We start from the raw sequence: 21,123 nt of genomic DNA on the forward strand, positions 1-21,123 counted from the left end.
TCATTACATTGCAGGGGATATTGTTGAAGCTCATCTGGGCCGGTAAGCGTCTCGGTATTGCTTGGGACACACTAGTACTACCATATGAACAGGATTGGTTTGGAGAACCACATTTCCAGCTGTATTATCTCGCAGCCTAGTGTCAATACGCTCACCACTTGTTTCAGAGAAATGCCAGGTTGCCATACACCAGGCCGTAGATTGATCTGGCAGCCCCAGAGCGGTTAGAATCTATACTGCAGAGGGGGTCTCCCAGTGGACACCACTGACATACAACCAGTGTCCACCACGTGCTGGGTTTGGCGCAAACTACAGCACATGCAGAAAACCACATTGCTGTATTCCCCTTCTCCGATAGTTGCCAACACCCCGTGGCTTTCTATCACTAATGAGACACTGGTTAACGTACCCTGACACTACAATAGTCACACCTTCGGTGACCTTTATCCAGACGGTCATGCACTTTCCCACTCCACGGATTGGCGGATGGCTCCAGTGACTGTGATGGACTGCTTTGTATTTCAACTTATACACAGCGCAATCTGTGCGCAGATCCTGCCTTACCCATTAGTGCCTGAGAAGTTTATCAGGAGTGTAAATATTGCAGAGTATGACAGAGGCATTCGGTTGGTGTCTAAGTCCTACCGTTAATGGTTGTCCTTGTTGCCCACCAATGGCCAAAAACTTTGTGTTCTCTTGGAAAATGATCTGAGCTAACAGACAAAATAAGGTCTGCCTGCTGTCAACTAACACGGTCAGTTTCCCCCAATCACAGCAATAAACGTATTAATTTTAAATTTCTACTTCGCTCGTTACCCTGGCCAACCTTCATAAATGTGACTGTACAAGACCCCCTGAATGCCCTAAATGCCACAATGTAGATGCAACATTTTTACATATGACTTGGACTTGCAGACATATTGCACGATATTGGGTGGAGGTTTTATCTAGTCTGACAGATGGTAGAAACTAATATTAGCCTAGCCCCAATAATGGCTTTGCTGGGTTATGAGCAGGACCTCCCAAAAGGCATCCGTCGATATACGGCGATGGCCATCCTGCTTGCATGACGGGAGATTGCCCTTCATTGGGGCACTCGTCATCCTCGACCATTCAAAACTGGCTTACAAGCCTGCTTCACTGTGACACTAACAGCGAGCTTAACGCCTCGCTCCAAATCCCTTCCTACAGGCCTAAAGATATTTCACAACCCCTCTGTACTTATTTGTTTTCAAGGGGACATTCCACATCACATGCCCAGAGTGACTCTACCCCCCCCACCAGTCACCCACAGGGGTTCTCCCCACTCCCCTCCAAAGACACCTACCCCACTTCTCCCCCACCACAACTGCTCTGACCTCTGAAGCCTCACCCGCCATTCCTCCCTTGGGTCCATGATACTAAAGTGGGTTGCACGGCATGAGAGTATGCTCACATGTAATCTCATAGTGCTAGATATGGGAAGACAAAGTTAACACAGCAAGTAAATGTTCTTGGTTGGGAGTGATTAACAAATTGAACTTGGCCTTTGGAAGTGTTTATCTGACTATGCTTACCCAAGCTATGCTCCAGTAGACTGTGCTGACTCACATTATGCCTCTGGTCCATGCAAACCAAAATGCGCTGATGTGACCTATACATACTAAATCTGAGCAAAGAAGGCAAATCTGAAATCGAAGCCAGAGGTCAGCTTGCTTCTTCAATGCTCTAGTGCCTAAAAGTAGTAACAAGTGGCTGGCATGTTTTCCCTGTGCTATACAAATTACTGAATTCCCATTCAGTGCTCAAATCAGGGCTTAGTAGACGAATCTGCTGTTTAGAAGCAGAAATCAGCTATTTACCTTTCTTTGACAACGCTGGTCTTACAATGGAGCCAGTCATGTTTCTATGAGATATAAGGTTTAATTCCCATTCAGGGCTTACATCGGACTGGAGAAGATTAATCTGCTTTCTAGTAGCAGATGTCTGCTGCTTCCCCTCAACGTTTCCCACAAGAAATGACATACTACACTGCTAACGTGCTGCAAATGCAAAGGGCATCTGTAGGAGCCTCTTAAGCGAGAGACTTTAATTTTAGATAATGCACAGAATTTTAGTATGACCTTGTTGAAGCTTGGTTAGTGGCTTGAAACTGCGGACAGGATGTTAGTGGTGAAATGTGGAGTCCGAGGAGATAACGGAAAGTTGTGTATAGATGTCATTTGGTCTCTATACATGCTGAACTGGGGACAATTTCTGCTTTCCTGAAGGCAAATTTAAGGTCCCTAGTATGGAGCAAACAATTTCAATGGCGACAAGACATTATGGCGAGTACTCCCAACCTGTCACACACAAGGGGGGGGCAGCTGTTCTTAAAGAAGCAATAGAATACAGGAGGATAGTTGATTCTGGGGAGGAATATCTTCCTTATTAGGAAGCTGTGCCCTCACACAACTTTTAAGGTGTCATGTTTCATCAGTGGATGTTTTGTTCCTCGTGGGCTCGGCACTGCAGTAGCCCACCGCCGCAGCAAGAGGACTCTTTGGCAGGGATCTTTTAGTAAAACGCCGTAATGGTGCGTGCAGTTGTGTGGAACAAGTGAGACGGTGGGTTAAAAATACCACGGCAGTACCCAGAGGGGGTAGTAGCACAGGAGCATGCATGCCAAGGTGCCTGGAAGGGTCTGGGCGAGACGAACTAGTTACTTATCTTTGACTCTTTTGAGTGGATACTTACCACAGATTCTTCACCATAGAATAGTATCCTGCTGCCAGACTGGATTTGGAAAATCTATCTCCATGAATGCTCGTGCACACCACCATGTGATTCTGCACATAAGCGCACATATGTTAATTTCATGCTGGCCTCTCATACAAGGAATATGAACAATTGGAAGTAGCAGTGAGCATGTTTTCAGATGTTAAAAATTGACCTTGCCACATAATGAGGAGGTGGAAGAGCAGGAAGGGCTTCGCAGTTACATAGAGTATCCACCAGAAAAAGTATTACCAAAGGTAAGTAACATGTTCTTCTGATGGATACTAATAACCACAGATTCATCACCCTAGAATAGATGTCAAAAGAGCATCTCCTCTGGTGGAGGGTTTATAGAGTGGACTCAGACCGAAGAGTCTTGCAAGACAGCAGATGAAATGTCCTTCTGGTTGTCAAGGCAGTAGTGCTTGCTGAACGCATGGGCTGATTACCGAGATGCAGCTCAGCAGATGTCAAGGGCAGAGACTAAGCATGCGAACACAGGGGTAGCAGCCTTAGCCCTAGTGAAATGAGCTCTCAGATTTTCCCGTGGGCTGCTTTCTGGACTGCGCACACGCGCACAGCAGATCTAGATCAAGAGCCAGAGGACTATCCACCTTGATAGGGTCCTCTATGCACAGCCTTCCCTTTGTACACCCCAGAAAACCCAACAAGCTGATCGCCCACACGGTATTTACTTGGTACGATGAGTGTAAAAGCTTAAAGTCTTTTGGGAGTCCAGCCAATGAAGCCTCTTCTCTTTCAAAGAGTGTGGTGGTGCAAACACTATAGGCAATGCGATAGCGTGCCCAATATGGAAAGAAGTCACAACTTTCAGCAAGAAGGCCGTCTGAGTTATGAGCAGCAGTTTGTCTAAAAAAAGGTGGTGTAGGGCAAATGCACAGATAGCGCTTGAAGTTCACTCATGTGACGAGCTGAAGTAACAGCAATGAGGACAATAGTTTTCAAAGCAGAGATGCAGCAAACAGCTATACACCAGTTTGGAGGGCGAGCATCTGAGAAACGTTAAGACCAAATTACAGTCCCACTGTGGCATCATAATCAGCTTAGGAGGAAACACTTGTGTCAAGCCTTTTTATAAAGCTCATCCAAAGAGGTGATTGAAACAAGGACAATTGGTTCGGAAAACAAAAAAAGGCCAAAAGGGTCTTCCCATCCCTTTGGCGGAGGTGTACAATGGAATGGGTCGAGCCCACCTTCAACAGCGAATAGAAAGACGGATAATCCATACTCTTGAAGATGGGCAGTGACCACCGCTATCACTTTTGAGAGCACCAGAGTGGCTCTGGTGATGCTGAAGGAGAGCATGGCAAACAATGTGGACCTGGCCCACGTTGTACCGTAGGTAATGTCTTTGGAACCGCAGGATGGTAAATGAAAACATGAATCCTGCACCTCCAAGGACACCATCCAGTCATTCAGGTCCAGTGCAGTCAAGATCTGGGCCAATAGGGACATTTTGAACGTTTCCTTCCACCAGAAGGCATTGAGAGGTCGGGATGATTTCAGCAGTGGCTGGGGAGAGTGACAGTGCCTTATACAATAGCCCCCTAGAGCAGCCTTGTAATTTCCTAAACTACTGAGGAAATGGCTTGGCGGGGTCAAAAACCCAGGGAGCATGCTGTGGTTCCATTTTCTTTGAAAAGTTTCAGCTTTTTCACTGACAAGCATGAGCCATCAAAAGGCATATCCTTGAGAGAGGCCTGTATGTCTCCACAAAAATGCTGTGGAGTGGATTGATGCATGGCAGTGGAGCACCACACTGGTGCCAACCGCCCTTCCCAGACAATCTCTATTATCAAGGCCAGCACAAATCATTTATTTGGCTGCAACTGGACCATCCTGAATGTGTTAAGCCAGTGATACCCCAGTGTCTTGGATCACCAGCTGAATCTCATTTGCAATATCCAGGAGGTTATGTGTACATTGGCCCAATAAGACTGCACTGTCCATTCTCAATGCTAGGCTAACGGAGCAGAACATAGATTTTTTTTTTTTTTTACAAAGGCCTCAGTCCTCTTCAACTCACTATCTGTAGTAGTCGTGGGAAATTCATTAGGGTTCACTTTACTGGTTGGAGGCCTGAACAATCAGACTCTGCAGAAGGGTGTTTATTGAGAAAACCAGGTTTGCTGGCTGCCAGTTCTGTGATGTCTGGCTACTGGCTTATTCAATGGGGGGCAAGAATGGGCCTTTGACCAGCTGCCTATTAAGGTGCTAGTGAGTACCTTATTAAAAGGGAGAAAGGGGTCATTTGTGGTTAGACCAGACTGTAAGATTTATGTAACATAATTTGCCATAGTCTCAATAGACAGCAGTTTTAGTTCCAAGATATCAGCTACTCGTCTGAATACCACTGTAAATGAAGAATTCTCTTTTGCTAGTGGTCCAAATGGTGAGTTCAGCCTTGTATCGGGGGGGGGGGGGGGTTAGTATCGAGCTCACTGGGCACTTGTAAGTCAAAGTAAAAATGATCATCATCATACTGAGGGAGTAGATCATCCCAATCCTCATCATTATCATCTTTCGCTGGTGGTAAGATTTGCTCACAATTGGCGTAAAAAACAATGGCATAGGATCAGTCAGGCTGAATGGCGACTGTTCGTACTTTTGTAGTGCCACATTGGTTAGGATCAGGCTGAAGCTGGTATCGGGTCACACATCAAAACCAGCATGGATCTTCCTCCAGCATCTAGATTGGCACTGAGGAAGGAGAAAGGGGTGTAGGATGTAGGGCCGGGGTGGAGTACCAGAGTCTGTAAGGTGCCTGGGGGAGGTCAGACAGTGAGTGCCAACTCGACCGAGAGCCTCTATGGATCCTTGGGGCCTGCAGTTGCAGTAGGTATCTACAACCTTTTCTGTAACAAGAGCTACTTATGCTCAATGCAAAAGATTACGAGCTACTAAAATTATCAATGTTGTGTGCATCAGACAAGATTACATTAGTGATCACACTATGCAAGATTACTAGCTGTGATTACCTAAGTGCAGGATTGCCAGCAGTAATGTAATTACGTTTGTGTCAATTTGGAATCTCTTTACAAGGGGAATACATAACACCCACAGCTGCAATACCCCTGGCACCAAGGTAATATTACAAGCAAGTCCCTCCATGCTACAGGATTCATCATTCATCATCTTTAAACATATTTTGGAAATTATGGGTTCTGAAAATTAACAAATATTCATTTTGAATACACTCTATTTTGGTATACATATATTAATTCAACCAAGCAAGAGCTTATAAACGTAGCAGGCTGGGCTGAAAACAAACTACTCACAGGTGAGTGGAGAGCTACCACTAATCACAAGCTACTCATTGGAGAAGACTGTACCAGAAGCAGCCAGAAGAATGCCAGATATTTCCAACATAGTCATCTTAAAGGGATCAATTTGCTGTGGCATTGCTGATGACCAGGGAAATTGCGGGTGAATCGAAACCAACTGAGGCCGAACCAGCCAAGATGGCAGATATGAACCTTTAAAGCTCCGTCTACTGGCCCGCCTAACCGTTCACAATCCAAAGGCCAGTTGCAGCATCTAGGAGGCCCACAGGCTGCACTGAAGGCCAGCCAGATGATGCCGTGAGGTGATAGGAATTCGAGAACTGGCCCAGAAAGGCTCCTAGTGGCCAGAACTGTGCAACCTCTTGGAACATAAGGCGTGGGTTAGCGGCTGAGACTCATTGAACTGGCAGTGGCCCCGGGGGACTAGCTCCGCAATGTTGAAGGCAGCAGCAAGCAGCGGGCCCCCCGCAGGTAAAGGGCCCCAGAGCTACTTCCTCTGCATCGGCACCTTAGCCCAGATGCGCAGGAGGAGGCTTGCTCCCTCCTATCCTCGGAAGTCCTCCGGTGGCTGCCCTGCGCAGGATGGCACCAATAATCGGGGCAGGCGCAGAGGATTCCGGGACCCCCTGGGAATTTATCTGACATTATACATCTGGCGGGTGGGTGGGGGGGGCTCAGATCTTTGGGGTGAGGCGTTCCCCACTGGGACTCTCAACAGCTGGCATGATCAGGCCGTTCAGGGGGTTGTCCTGCAGCGGTACCCGGTCACTGACAACCCAACTCGCCCGAGACTGGCCGTGGCATAACGGCGCCACCATCGAGGCATGTGCTGATCTCAACCAGCTAAGTGGAGCTGCAAGCTGCACGTGCTGACTCTCACCAGTTAAGGAATGCGTTACTTACTTGTAACTGCAGTTATCCAGTATTGCTATCTTTCATAGATTCACATGCCTGAATCATTCCCCGTCGTCGGGATGAGTCCCAGGTAATAAATAAAGTAATGTCCCATTAGACATATATAGTAATAGGCCAAGGGCCTCACATTAGTAACATCTCCATGTCCTTTTGAAAAAAGGACCAAACCCTAGAAAAGAGCCAATCAACTATCACCACCCTCTGGAACTCTCCTGGAAGGAGCTCTAGTCGCTCAGATTTTCGTAAGCAGTGCTAATAAGGTGAATCACTGAGAGAACTAGGTGAGCCCTTCCAGGAGAGGCGGGTGGGTTGCATGTGAATCTATGAAAGATACCAATACTGGATAACTGCAGTTACAGGTAACACATTCCTTATCCAGTATTAGGGTATCTTTCATAGATTCACATGCCTGAATCAGAGTAGTAAGCAATAAGCACATTTCGGATGGTACAGCATATAAAAATTCACCAGATAATAACATATCAATGTAAAACATAGAAAGTACCAAAGGTCAATCAAAGAAACCATTATGGAACACAATAGAGAAATGTGTGTATTAAAGAAAGGATGGTGGGATGAAAAAAAAAAAAAAAAAGGAAAAAATAAGGGCTCACCTCTATCGAAATAGATGATGCAACACAGCCTGTCCCACTGCAGCATCCTTCATGAGTTCCGTATCCAAGCAGTAATGCTTGGTAAATGTATGCGGTGTCTTCCATGTTGCCGCTCTGCAAATGTCTGTGATAGGGACATCTGCAAAGAGTGCCATGGAAGTAGACATCGCCCTAGAGGAATGGGCTCGAACCGTGGAACGCAAGGGTTGGCCCGCTTGCTGTTGACAGAAAGTAATAGCTCCAGAGATGCAACAAGAGATACTTTGTTTAGTAAGTGGAAGACCTTTCCTAGGTCGACTAAGCAACAGAGTTGGTTGGATTTGCGGATTGATTTTGTCCTGTCAATGTAGAATTTATGGCAGCGTTTAAGGTCTAGAGTGTAGAGCTCTTTCTGCCGCCGTTTGAGGAGTTGGAAAAAAAGTCCGCAAGACTATAGGTTCATTGAGGTGAAAGTCTTGACAGGACTTTGGACACAAACTTAGGATTAGTCCGCAGTATGACCCTGTCATGTTTGAACTGAAGAAAAGGGTCTTGAACTGAGAATGCATGGAGCTCACTTGCTCTCCTGGCAGAGGTAAAGGCTAGAAGGAGTGCTGTCTTCCAAGAAAGATATTTAAGATCAGCGATGTGTATCGGCTCAAAAGGGCGTTTCATAAGCTGAGCAAGAACTGTGTTGAGCTGCCAAGTGGGAGGCAGAGACTTCACTGGAGGAAAAGTCCTGAATAGGCCCTTGAGAAACCTACTAGATCAAAGAGAAGGGCCTGCAGAAGATCTTCTGCAATGGGATATTGCTCCTAGATGAACTCTAATAGAGGCGTGAGCAAAACCTGAAGTTGCCAGATGGAGTAGGTAAGGCAGTATTTGTTCTGGTGAAGACGAAAGAGGGTGTAGTTTCGCTGACTTACACCAGATGCAGAACCTCTTCCATTTTAAGGAATATGTTTAGTTAGTACTGTCGGCTCGAGCCCGAGCCAGAACCGCCCTGCAGTCTGGAGGAATGTCTAGGCCATGAAACTCTCGGAACTCAGGAACCAAGCCGCTAACTTGAGATGCTGGATCTGGATGCAGGACTTGTTCCCGGTTCATTGTGAGGAGAGAGGGAAACGGTTTCAAAGAGATCAGTTCCAGAGAGAAGATGGAGCTCCGTGAACCAATGCTGACGCGGCCACGCCGGAGTTATTAGGATTAGCGTGCAGAGTTTGGTCTTCATTTTCCTGAGGACCCTGGGAATCCGGGGAATCGGTGGAAAAACATATTCAAAGACGTTGAACCATGCGATCGAAAATGCATTACCTAGAGAACCCCGTAGGGGATGCTAGCTTGCGAAGTTTGGGCATTTGGCGTTCTGCTTGGTAGCAAATAGGTCCAGGAGAGGAGTGACCCATTGGGAGAATATGCGGTCAAGAGTCCGCTGGTTCAACTCCCATTCGTGGCATGTTTGTTGCCTGCTTAGAGAACCGGCCAGTACGTTGTCTGTTCCTGGAACATATTCCGCTCAAAGGGAAATGTGATGAAATAACCAGTTACAGATTTTTTGAGATTCGTGAGATAGTGTCAGTGAACGAGTCCCTCCCTGCTTGTTCAGGTAGTGCATTGTCGTAGTATTGTCCATCCGGACGAGCACTAGAGAACCTTTGATCCTGCGAAAGAACGCCAGGAGAGCCAGATAGACTGCTCGTAGCTTGAGGTTTATGTGAAGCTTTCGTTCGGCAGGAGACCATTTCCCGCTGATTCGGAGTTCTTGGAGGAAAGCTCCCCAACCCTCCAGGGACGCATCTGTTGTGATGACCTGTGGAGAAGCTTGGAGCAAGAAAGGAAGGCTTTGAGAAAGATTCCATCGACGAGTCCACCACTGCAGAGCAGCGACCATCTGAGGCGTCACTTGAATGACATCGAAGGATCCTTCGGATTGAATCCATTGAGCCGACAGTGCTTCTTGGAGAGGGCGCATGTGGAGGCGACAGTAAGGAACAAACAAAATACAGGATGACATTCCGAGAAGGGCTTTGAAGAGGCGTACTGAGAGAGACTTCTTGGATTTTATGTGATTTGCCAAATGAAGTTTGTTCTGTCGCTCTTGTGATGGGAAAGCCTTTTTCTGGGTAGTGTCGAGAGTAGCACCCAGAAAGGTTATCCGCTGAGAAGGCTGGAGGACGGACTTGTCCTGATTCAGAGTGAGTCCTAGGCGACTGAAAAGCTGTAGACAGGCTTCGGAAGACCTGGTTGCGCAGTCCAGAGAAGGTGCCTTGACGAGCCAGTCGTCGAGATAGGGAAAGACCTGATGGTGTTGCTGCCTGAGATATGCAGCCACTGGAGAGAGGCATTTCGTAAAAATGCGTGGAGCTGACTTGAGTCCGAAGGGCAGGACTCAGAATTGGTAATGTCTGCCTGCCACGGCGACCCTCAGGAATTTCTTGTTGTTTCTGTGGATAGGGATATGGAAATAGGCATCTTGAAGATCCAAAGACACCATGTAGTCGTTTGCGTTGAGAAGTTGCAGCACTTCTTGGATGGTAACTATGCGAAACGACTTTCTTTAAAAATTTGTTGAGACTTCAAGTCCAGGATTGGTCTCCATTTCTTCTCCTTTTTGCGCACCAGGAAAAAACTGGAGTAAAACCCTTTCCCCCGTTGACGAAGAGGAACCCTTTCTATAGCTCCCTTCTGGAGCATGAGTGAAAGTTCCAGGAGTAAGAGGCGTAGATTTTTGTGAAGCATAGGTCAAGGAGGGGTCTGGGGAGGTTTGTGAGTGAACTCCAGCGAATGTCCAAACTGTATCATTTGAAGAACCCAATGGTCCGTTGTTATTTGTTTCCAATTCCGTAAGAAGTGGGAAATCCTTCCTCCAACTATGAAGGGTGGAGAGGAGATGGAGACCGGCGGTAGAGAAAAGTCACTGCCGCCGAGCAGCATCCTTCTGTCATCCTCCTTTTCCTCAAAAGGAGGTTTTAGTGTAAGAGGATTGCTGCCGTTGATGTGGTTGGTACTGTGGTCGATATTGTTGGTTGGAGGAGGAATAGAAGACAGATAGTGTTGGTAGCCTCCTCTGGTGGAAGATTGACCTCTACCCCTTGAGCCACGAAAAGGGTGGGTGGGTGGGTTTAAATTGAAGGGTACCCAAAAGCCCTAGCCGTATCGGTATCCTTTATTATACCCTGAAGAGCCTCCTCAATATGCGTGCCAAAGAGAAGCTGACCATTGTTGGGCATGTCCAGAATTTTTGTCTGGACTTCCGGCCGGAATGAAGTTGCCTTCAGCCAACCTTGGCGTTGTAGTACAGCAGTGCCAGCTAGTTGACTGAAACCACTAGAGGCGATATCTATCGCACAATCGATGATCTTGGAAGCCGAACGTTCACCCTCCAGCAAGATCATCTTCGCTTCTTCCCTCGAGTCATCCGGCAAGGCTCCCAAGTATGGAGCAATGTCCGCCCACATCTGCCTGTTATAGCACCCTAATAACGCTAAGGAATTTGACGCATGCACTGTCAATGCAGACATGGAAGAAAAACATTTTCCAATATTGTCAAGTCGTCTGCCTTCTTTGTCAGGAGGAGCGGACAGCGGGCCAGAAGGCTTTTTAGATTTCCTCTGAGCAGCCCGAGTGATGACGGAATCAGGCTTTGGATGTCCGGTAAGGCAGGTTGGAGCAGTGTCCGGAGCTCTGTATTTTTTGTCTAGCCGAGGTAATACTGGGGGAATCGAAGATGGATTGTGCATTATTTTTACACCCTGATCCCAGATGTAGTCTATAATAGGTACTGATCTTACAGACTATTTGAAAGGTTCTTTAAAGTCATAAAGGAAACAATGCGGTTTGTGAGAAGGCATAGGGATCTGGAAACGCTGTGCGGCTCTTTCCAAGACATTATGAATACCCCTGATATCCTCAGGAGGCGAATCAGCTTGAGTAGGCACCGGGGACGCTGGACAAGGGATAACAATCATCCCACTCATCATGAGTCGATTGAGAATCATGGAGTTCTCCCTACTCTTGTTGCTAGTCATCCTCATCAGTGGAAGTTGGAGGAGGTAGCGTGACAGGCACAGACTGTGGAGGAAGAGGTGGAGGCTGTAGCCTTGGTGGCGGAGAGACAACCGGAGCAGGAGACGTAGCATGAGTAGGAAATCTCTGCTTGTAGTCAGTAATCAGAAATTGGAGGTCAGAAACCAAAGAAGCGGATAGACAAACCATGGGAAGTTGGGGAGGATGGCTGTCAGGATAATATGGCTGGTCTTCTGGTTCTTGTTCGTCATAGTACGAACTCTCTTGGTATTGGACATGGAGTTCCGAAGGACTTGTTGCAGTTCCGAACATACCGCCATCGTCTGAATCTTCCTCCTCTTCCAAAAGGTGAGTCGGAGGTAATGGCTGGACTAGAAGTCAGGGCAGGTGTCAACGTGAGTTTTGTTATTTTGAGATGGACATACGCACTCTCCACTTTGGACTCTGGTGTCGTCGACTTGCCCGTCGTCTGTGTAGTAGTCGACTGTGAAGCACCGACTGGCAAAATTGAAGGAAACTTCGACAAGGCTCCCGTCGTCAACGGAGCCGTCGTCAACGGAGCCGTCGTCAACGGAGCCGTCGTCAACGGAGCCGTCGTCAACGGAGCCGTCGTCAACGGAGCCGTCGTCGTCGACGAGGCAGAAGATGCCAAAGAGGTGCAGACGGTCGTCGTAGTTATCCCCACAGCTGTAGACGGGGATTTTCTCATCGTCGACGAAGCAGTAGTCAACCAGGCTTTTTAAAGGTGTGTAGAACCTCCTGTGGAGAAACCTTTGTTGGTAAAGCCTTAAGGGGAGCCTCTGAAGACTTTTTGTGAGTCTTCTTTTGAGGGGGCTGCGACAAAGGTCCTGGGGAAGCAACTCTGGGCCTTTTCTTGAGAGGATTTTGAAGATGTAGAGTAGCCTTCACTCTCCTCAGAAGACAAGACTTGGTATTTATCTTTAAGCCTCTGCAGCCAAATTAGAAGGCGTCCCTCCCGATCTTTAAGGGTCTTTGAAGAAAAGGTACGACATACCTTACAGTCCTTTGAGGAGCGGTCCGGGTAAAGACAATAGAGGCAGTCTTTGTGTTGGTCATCAACATGAAGCCTCTTTTTGCCACAGGAAGCACAGGGCCTAAAAAGGCCTTTCTTAGGAGTATCTGCCATGAAGATATTGAGAACTTCACACAGAAGGAAGAATCCTGAAGAAAAATAAATAAAATCACTGGAAATCCAGAAAACAAGGAAAACTGAGCAGAGCACGACGTGTGGTAGAAAATCTGAGGGACTAGAGCTCCTTCCAGGAGGGTTCCAGAGGGTGGGGATAGCGGATTGGCTCTTTTCTAGGGTTTGGTCCTTTTTACAAAAGTACATGGAGATGTTACTAATGTGAGGCCCTTAGCCTATTACTATATATGTCTAATGGGACATTACTTTATGTCCTGGGAACTCCCATCCCGACGACGAGGAATGATTCAGGCATGTGAATCTATGAAAGATACCCTAATACTGGATTAACCTTGCTCAGTACACACCAGGCACCCCGTGGGGGGTGGCAGTTACCATACTCCACAGAAGAACTACCCCCCTCATCGGGGCACATCACCAGAGGGCCCCTTGTGAAAGTGAAGGGGCCAGCAGGTCCTTCACCTTCTGTGTCCAGACATCATCCCTGTGGCACCACCGGCAGAGGGCACCTCGGGGGCCTGCGATACCTAGCGACCAGGGGTGGTGGCAGCTCCCTGACACACGTCCACCCAGACACCAGTGCCACTGCACTAGCAGCAGGATTTATCATTTCAACCCTCAACCGCGCAGCCACAACTGACTGTAGGACGGCCGCCATAATGGGTAGGTTAAGCTCCACTACAACATCCACAGCGACCACACAGGCAACCATGCTTGCCATGATCCCAGACTCCCTACAACTGGACAATACGCCACACCTCTCCACGTCAGATAAACTGGACAAGGTTCTGGCGGCAATAGAAAACTATCGGGTCTCTATGGAGGCCAGATTCACCTCCCTTACTGCGGAGATTGGTTTCTTATGTGATTATCAGCGTAAGCTCATGGACAGGGCCTCAGACAGAGAAAAAACACTGGCAAACATCCAGCCCCTGATGACGGGCAATCAAACCACAATTAGAGTGCTACAAGGACAGATGCAACAGCTAGGGCACAGAGCAGAAAACTTGGGAGGACCGCTCCCGTAGAAGCAACATCCGCATTTTTAGACTCCCGGAGGGGATTGAAGTTCAAGATCCTCTGACCTACTTAAGAGTCTTGGTTCAAGTCCTTCACCCAATCGTCAGATCCCATCCCCTTCTTCTCCCTCAGGAGGGCACAGAGTACCAGCCCGGCACCCCCTACCTGGCGCACTCACCCGGCCCATGCTGGCCAAACTGCAGCATTTTAAAGACTTTGATGCAATCCTCCAGCTTGCAAACAGGCAGGCCCGCTTACAGTGGAGTACAAGACAATAATGCTCTAATGCTCTTCCCAGTCTATACCAGAGTAGTCGAACGGCAGCGATCCTCCTTCATGTAGGTCAAAACGCCACGTCTGACGGCTTAAAGTGCAGTACTCTCCTTTGTTTCCTGCCTGACTCAAGGTAATCTCTGGAGATACAACCATCTTCTTTACCGACCCAAACATGCCTGGGACTGGGCTGACCAACACCGTTGAGGCTCTGCCTGTCCCAGAGACAAGCCAACCCCGGGCCCTCCCGAATTACGTGGCCGGAGACTGGATCCACCAAGGATGAGGTTGGTGCCCTGAGGATCATCGACTGTCTCTCTTAACCTTGAACAGATCATTGCGGATTGCAGAAGAGCCCTGCAGGCTGCTGCTGACCTCAAAGCCTGTCACCATCACAGATGACGAGAAAGGTAGGCACCACTTCACATTTGAAGAGGACTCTCCCCACTCCAACAAATCCCAAGGGGACTCAGACTCTCCCTATGGTAACTCCGCAGACAGACAACCTGCTTTGAACAATGGAAATTTTCAACCTCCAAAGGTCCTCACTCGCATGGGCATAAGGCCAAAACTCTTGGCATACACCCGGCTCCTATACTCCAAACCAATATCTGGATCGGTCTATGTCGATACATATGAGGTCCCTTACCGGTTGGCTGTGGGACGCAACTGGGGTGTCTGCGCTGCCCACTGCTATTCGTGCTTGCATGGACGCCATTGGCTAGGAGTCTGCTTGAGGAGGACAGAGTGTGGGGCATCCTGCTTGCGACTTGAGCCATGCGGTGTCCCTTTATGCAGAGGACGTGCTCCTGTATCTGCAGGACTTGATAGCCACCCTGTTGTCCATTTGGGACACCTTAGCAAAATATGACTCCGCATCAGGCGTCTGCATTAATTGGGAGAAATCGGCAGTCTATCCTCTGTGCCCAGAGAGGCAGCTGTGCAAGGTGCTACTTGGGGCTTTATCTACACTGGCACTCCCAGACAGCCCGATACCCCGGGGTTTGCCTCTATCACACCCCCACAGACCTTTGACTGGAACCTCCGCAAGGCTCTAGCTGGAGTCTGGGTGCACATGCGCTTTTGGAAGGCCTTACCACTGGCCCCCATAGGCAAGACTGCCTAAGCAAAACTGATAATACTGCCCCACCTCCTAGATTATTTCACAAACTTGCAAGTAGTTCCGCCCACTCCTTTCAGGAACTGGACACCCTGCTCATAACCCTTATATGGGTCAACAGAAGAGGCAGAGTTGCTCTCGCAAAGCTGAAACTACCCATAGGCAAGGGAGCACTGGGTGCTCCATCCTTCACAGCCTACTACCTGAGTGCCCAACTCGGTGGTCGTCGCACTGGACCACAGGACGTTGCATGGGAGAGGACTGCCCAGACCAGGGGTTATACCAGCAACAACGGTCCTTTCTCCCCCCTCTCGCTGGCCCATACAGGTGACAGTGGCACAGAGATGCGTGACCCGTGTATATCGCTTCTTGCGCAGCTCTCCGATCTATACCCAGACTCGCCCCTGGTTGGGTTACCCCAGCCCCCGGGATTCTCTGCAACCGGCGAGTTAAGGATCTGGACGGAGTATACGATACTCACCCTTGGAGACCTCTATGCGGACGGTCACCCAATCTCCCGCCAGGCCACTTCCTGCTCTAAAGATAGCTGCACCACACCTCCCACGCCCTCCGGGGCGGAGGGACAGAGGAACCCATCACACCCTCTGTTCTTCATACAATCCTTGACATGGGCAATGGTAGTCACCGCATAAACTTGCTCTATAGAGCCATTAGCGAGCTAGCTGCAGACTCCTTGACGGCACCGCACCAGAAACGAGAGAAATAATTCAGGAGGGCATTACATGACGAGTGGAGCTGGGGCTGGATTTCCCCAGAAGGTCTCTCGCAATTCTAGACTCAAGAACATACAGTTATATTTCCTTCACAATGCTTACCTCTCCCCAGCCCAACTGAACAGCTACTTTGCGAGGCACACCTAGGCTGCTCACGCTGTCATACCCCAGATGCAGACCTCACAAACATGATATGGTCCTGCCCAGCACTCCAAAGCTACTGGCTCTCAGTCCGTAACACCCTGAATGAAGTCATAAAATTGACAGACATTAACTCGCGGGAGGCATGCACGTTGGGACAGTTTAAACGCAAAAAGCAACAAAAAAAATATACATCCACTTCGCAGTGCAGCACTGGCACCACTCCTTCCCAAGCACACACCTACACTCCACTGGCGCTCCCCCTGCTGCCCCACCCAAAGCCAACTGGCAGGGAGAGGTGCGTAAATGGGGCCCAGCAAGAGAAGACGCTCTGTGTTAGGAGGAAGTCCACGGTCTGCATAAGCAACCTATATCACCACAATAAGCCACCCTCCTCACGCATTTCCAACAGGTGAATGCCAATTATGACCTACCCCAGTGAACAGGTACAGATCCCCCTGTACCAACCGACTTGTAGACATCGGTGTCCCTGCAGTCAGCTGTTAGCCAAACTCTAGCCATGCGTACCCCCACCTGCGCCCCTCCAACTGTCTTATTGCAGTGCCCCACCCCGTGCTGTCACCAAAGCCAAGCCACCATGGCCCCAGCAACAATCACTGTATTAATCAGCTTACCCCCTCCCTCTCAGCTCTACTCTCCCTGTTAATCCCCAGTTAATGCATTCTGATGCTACTTGGTTGTTGAAGCACAAAGCCTCATGCTAAACTGCTTATTTGATGTAAACATGAATCATTGGTAACTGTCAAATGCGATTAAAACTTAACATGTAAAATCCAACGAAAACATTTGAAAAACTGGAATCAGCTCCGAAACTGGAGCTCTGAAAGGAGACCGACTAACATGAGGCGCTCAAGCCTTCCCTTTGACGAGAGCAGCAGTATAGGGTTTCTTACCCCTTCAATGTCTTTTACTTGCATTTGGCCTTCCGTTTTGACTATCTGGTACTTTGTCTGCAAAGTTGCCATTTCACAGAAATGGCCTCAGGAGTGGGAGTGAATCTGTGCCCTTGACTGCGAGTGATTCCTATGCGAGGATTGGGATTTTGTCTCGCGTTTGGCGATGTACCACTTTGCGTCTCGGTCCTGCATAGCCTGCGGGTGCATGAGAGCACACTTGTCGCACCACTTCACATTATGTTCAAAGTCCAAGCACCAGAGACATACCTTGTGTGGGTTCAGGACTTACTTCTGTTTTCTACAGTTGCAGCATGGTTGGAAACCTGTAGAACAGGCTTTTCCAAGGAGCAGCTTGAGAGCTACTGTTAGCTCTCCAGGTACCAGTAACTCATGAGTTACTGACGGCTCTTCAGCTACCTGTAAGCAGCTTTCCTGTGTCCAGCACAGACTTGTAAAGTAGAAGCTTTTGTTTAACTGCAATAGTATATGTATATCAAAATTGAAAAGTCAGTACTAGAGACAAATGTGTGTATTTTCAGAACTGATAAGCTCATATTTGACTTTTCTAAATCTATTTTAAGCTGATATTTAAGTGATAAATCATGTGGCGTTGTGGAGCTTTACTTCTAATGTTACCTCGGTGACAGGGAGACACTCCAAATTGGCAAAGCCTTTTTTTTACATTTCTACTCGAAATTCTGCCAGATGCACTCCGGTGATGATTGCTGGTAATTTTACTTTGGGAAGTTACTAACATAATGTCTGATGAGAACACTATTACAGCTCTATTGATATTAGTAGCTCAGGATGACTGATTGATCATAAACAGCCATTTTACAGAAAAGGTTGGAAACCCTTTTGCCAGACCTAGGAGGGAACACTGTTCCCTAGCACACCAAATGTTGTTATAAAAAGTAATCTGAAGGCTAATAAAATTTGGAGTGGGGCTCCTGATTCGCGCAAGAAGGTGCGGAATGTAGGGACTGTCACTTCCGTAGCAGTATCTGGTAATGTGTGGGAGTATTGCTGGGGAAAGGTTTTCCGTATTCAGTCTGGCGCCTGGAGAGTATTCCAAGGCGAAGAATCTGCAGTTAAAAGTATCCCTCAGAACAAGTTGTTAACCTGCACAACCAGAAGAGGGTTGATGTACTGCATCAGTTCCCACTATCGTACATTAATTACCTGGTTTCAGTGATGACTGGAGCAGTGGTACTCACCTTATTAGATTTGGCATTCACTTTGGCTTATTGCCAGGTCAAAGTGCATCCAATGCCTTAGAGATAGTTCAATTTTGCCACAAATGGCGACACATTCCTACCATGTGGGCTAAAACTGACTGTTTGGTTTATTTTAGTAAATAATGGCAGAAATTTATTGCAATTAGGATGAAATGTTGGTCTATGCAAGGACATGTGCTATGATGAGGTTGAAACAGAATTTCAATAATTTGGAAGATCGATATTTTAACAGTGAGGAGCTGGAAATGTAAGTTTAGAAGTGTCTATCTTAAACGTATGGCGGCTGCTGTAGAAAAAATGCCAAAGCTGGTGGAAAATGAGCAAACAGTAGGAATAGCAGAATTTTACAAGTATTAGCTAAAAATTATGCTTTTAAAAACTGTGAATTTGAGGGTCTCTAAAAGGAAAGAAAGGCATGGTTTGAATACAGTTTGTAAATTTTTTTGCGGGAGGAGGGGGTCAACTTTGCCGAAAATTCAGAGCGGGAGCGCAGATGTGTCAATGCGGATGCCAGGCTGAATTATGGTTTTGGGTCAGTACTGGCACATATGCAGTCACGGAAGGAGCCATTGTGCCTGGAGAGTCGAGGAGATGAAAAAAACACAGTATTTGGTGATTGAATAAGAGGCACTGTTGGGCCACCAATAAGTTTAAGAAAGTTTGTGGGATGCAAAATTTATGTTGAGTGTGAATCAAAAACCACTACTGCAATTTCCAAGGTTAACATAGCAATTAATATATTTGGGTGGTAATACAGTTGCAGAGGCATTGGTTTGATGTACAATATGTGCCAGGAGTGAAAAAATAAGATGGCCGACTGTCTCAGGGTTAAAAATTAAAGGCACAGTTACCAGTGAACAGAATAGTTTTTAAGATAAAGAGCGGACATTTCAAGTGGTGGAGGTTGCTCTTGGACAGGGCTGGCTAGAAGGTGTTCGGATATGTGTTCTGGTGTAAGCTGAGGATTTTATAGGGGCAATGTGGCAAGCAAAGGATGTCACTGATGGGAATAGAATGCTTGGCAGGTTAAGATAAATAGAGGATGGTAGGAAAATGTGTAAACAGCAGGGAAATACACACTGTCATCTGAAACCTGACAGGCGCATGACGGACATTTGAGGATAACGTGCAGCAAGCAGAAGGTGAGGCTTCTTTGTTGGCGCATGGGAGAGATTTATTCAACAGGAGTGTGAGAAATTGTATACAATGTACAATACATGGCAAGGATCAGGGGTCAGTAACATACCAGATGAGGTGTTTGGACAATCCCAAATGTACCAAGATTGAGAATGGCATCAAACATGCAGACAGCAATGGGTGGTAGAGATGGAACTCAACAGTGCATGATTGTATTTGCTTGTACTGAAGGCTAATTTCACTAGAGGCATGACAACTAAGAAGGTGGTTAGGATAATGAAGAAATTTATATTGAAGTTCTAATGAAGGATATTTGGGTGCAGTTTACTTCAAAGAAGATTAAGGTAGGTTTGGCCAGAAATGGGAAAGAACACCACAAAGAGGCATTATATCTAGAAATAAAGTTACAATGGACCTCCAGCAGCTGACAAATGTAATTGCAAGGAGGAGACAATGGGTAATCTCACAACTAGGTTTGTCAAATTTCACTAAAGGGATCAAGAGGCAAACAAATGACAGCATGGATATTACATTAAGTTTATAATAAAACATTTTATCGCAGTTGCAATTGCAATTTTATGAAGGTGGTGTGTGAAATAGTCAAATAACTATTTGTTGCTATTTTATTTCATGTACAAGCATCTATTTTCACTGAAATATTTTCAAACTGAGCTTTACTGTATCATGGCGTGTGTGTGTATATATATATATATAAGAGCTTAATATTCTGAATGTTATGCTCCTGTGAATTTGCAAATATATAATTTATGTCGGAGCCTCACCAAAACTCTTGAAGGCTTCTATTTTATCCCAGGCCATTGTTGGCCACAGGTTTTCCACAGCTCTGAAGAAAACAAGCCTCGAGAAGGTACTCAAGATAGTGCCAAGAAAACAGTACATCTGTTTTGTCTTGAATTATGTGATGTCATAAGTGTTTATAGGGAGGCTATGTAGCCAGGAGTTGTCCTGCTGCAGCAGTAAGGAAAGCTTGAAATCAGCCCTGAGAAGGGTGCAGTTTTCTGTTATACATGCAGCTTTTACTTGGAGGATACATACGTGAAGATGTCCTTAGTTCTGTTCTGGGCGAGACAAGACCATGTCCAGATACGGCAAAGGAGGGAAGGGTCTTGGCAAAGAGGGCGCCAAGAGGTACAGGAAGGTGATTTGGGACAACATCTGGGCGGGGCATCGCCATTCGCTGCTTAGCGCAGGCTAGGAGTCAAGTGCATCTCCGGCCTAATCAATGAGGAGACCCGCACTGTGCTCAAGATCTTCCTGGAGAATGTACTTACAACTATCCAACAAGAAGCAGTGTGAGCATAGAAAATATTTCTGCATGCGATTGTTGAATAGTTACAACAACTTGCTAGAAAAGATGTTTCTTAAAGGACAACCACAATGCAAAACATTTTAGAAGGTCCTGAGGCAGCCACAGAAGGACTAGAGTACAATGCATCTACGAACGGTAATACAATTCACATATATTCTTTACTTTTGTGGAAGCCAGCTAAGAAATTACACCATTTCATGTCAAGAAAAACATTACAAGTTTAAAAGTTGAGCAGATATCACAAACTGAGCAGTGCAACGTTACCTCTCTTTGAAAGAAGTTCCATGCATTAGTGAGCCACTGATATCTCGGAAGACCATAGTTTGTCATCCTAGATTGCAAAGTCAGCATATCTGACCACTGGACTGGGACCTACAAAACAAACAAAAAGAAAATCTATATGTTTTGGTGAGCTTGGGATGTTAAAAATCTATTTTGTGTATGTGCATTTAAGAAACAGAAAGAGGACA

General features: G+C 47.0%; 1 protein-coding gene across 4 annotated transcripts in view; it reads right to left on the bottom strand.

Annotated features, from left to right (window-relative positions):
• Window positions 1-21,123, bottom strand: part of TSPAN12 (tetraspanin 12) — a 326,891-nt gene that overhangs the window by 39,103 nt on the left and 266,665 nt on the right. For all 4 annotated transcript variants that reach the window (XM_085654151.1, XM_085654154.1, XM_085654152.1 and 1 more), the window contains one exon: window positions 20,918-21,025. In XM_085654151.1, the coding sequence (XP_085510277.1) occupies window positions 20,918-21,025 (108 nt within the window). The remainder of the gene's footprint in view (window positions 1-20,917; window positions 21,026-21,123) is intronic.

Source organism: Triturus cristatus, chromosome 4_1, assembly GCF_964204655.1.
Source record: "Triturus cristatus chromosome 4_1, aTriCri1.1, whole genome shotgun sequence".
Classification (NCBI taxonomy): domain Eukaryota; kingdom Metazoa; phylum Chordata; class Amphibia; order Caudata; family Salamandridae; genus Triturus; species Triturus cristatus.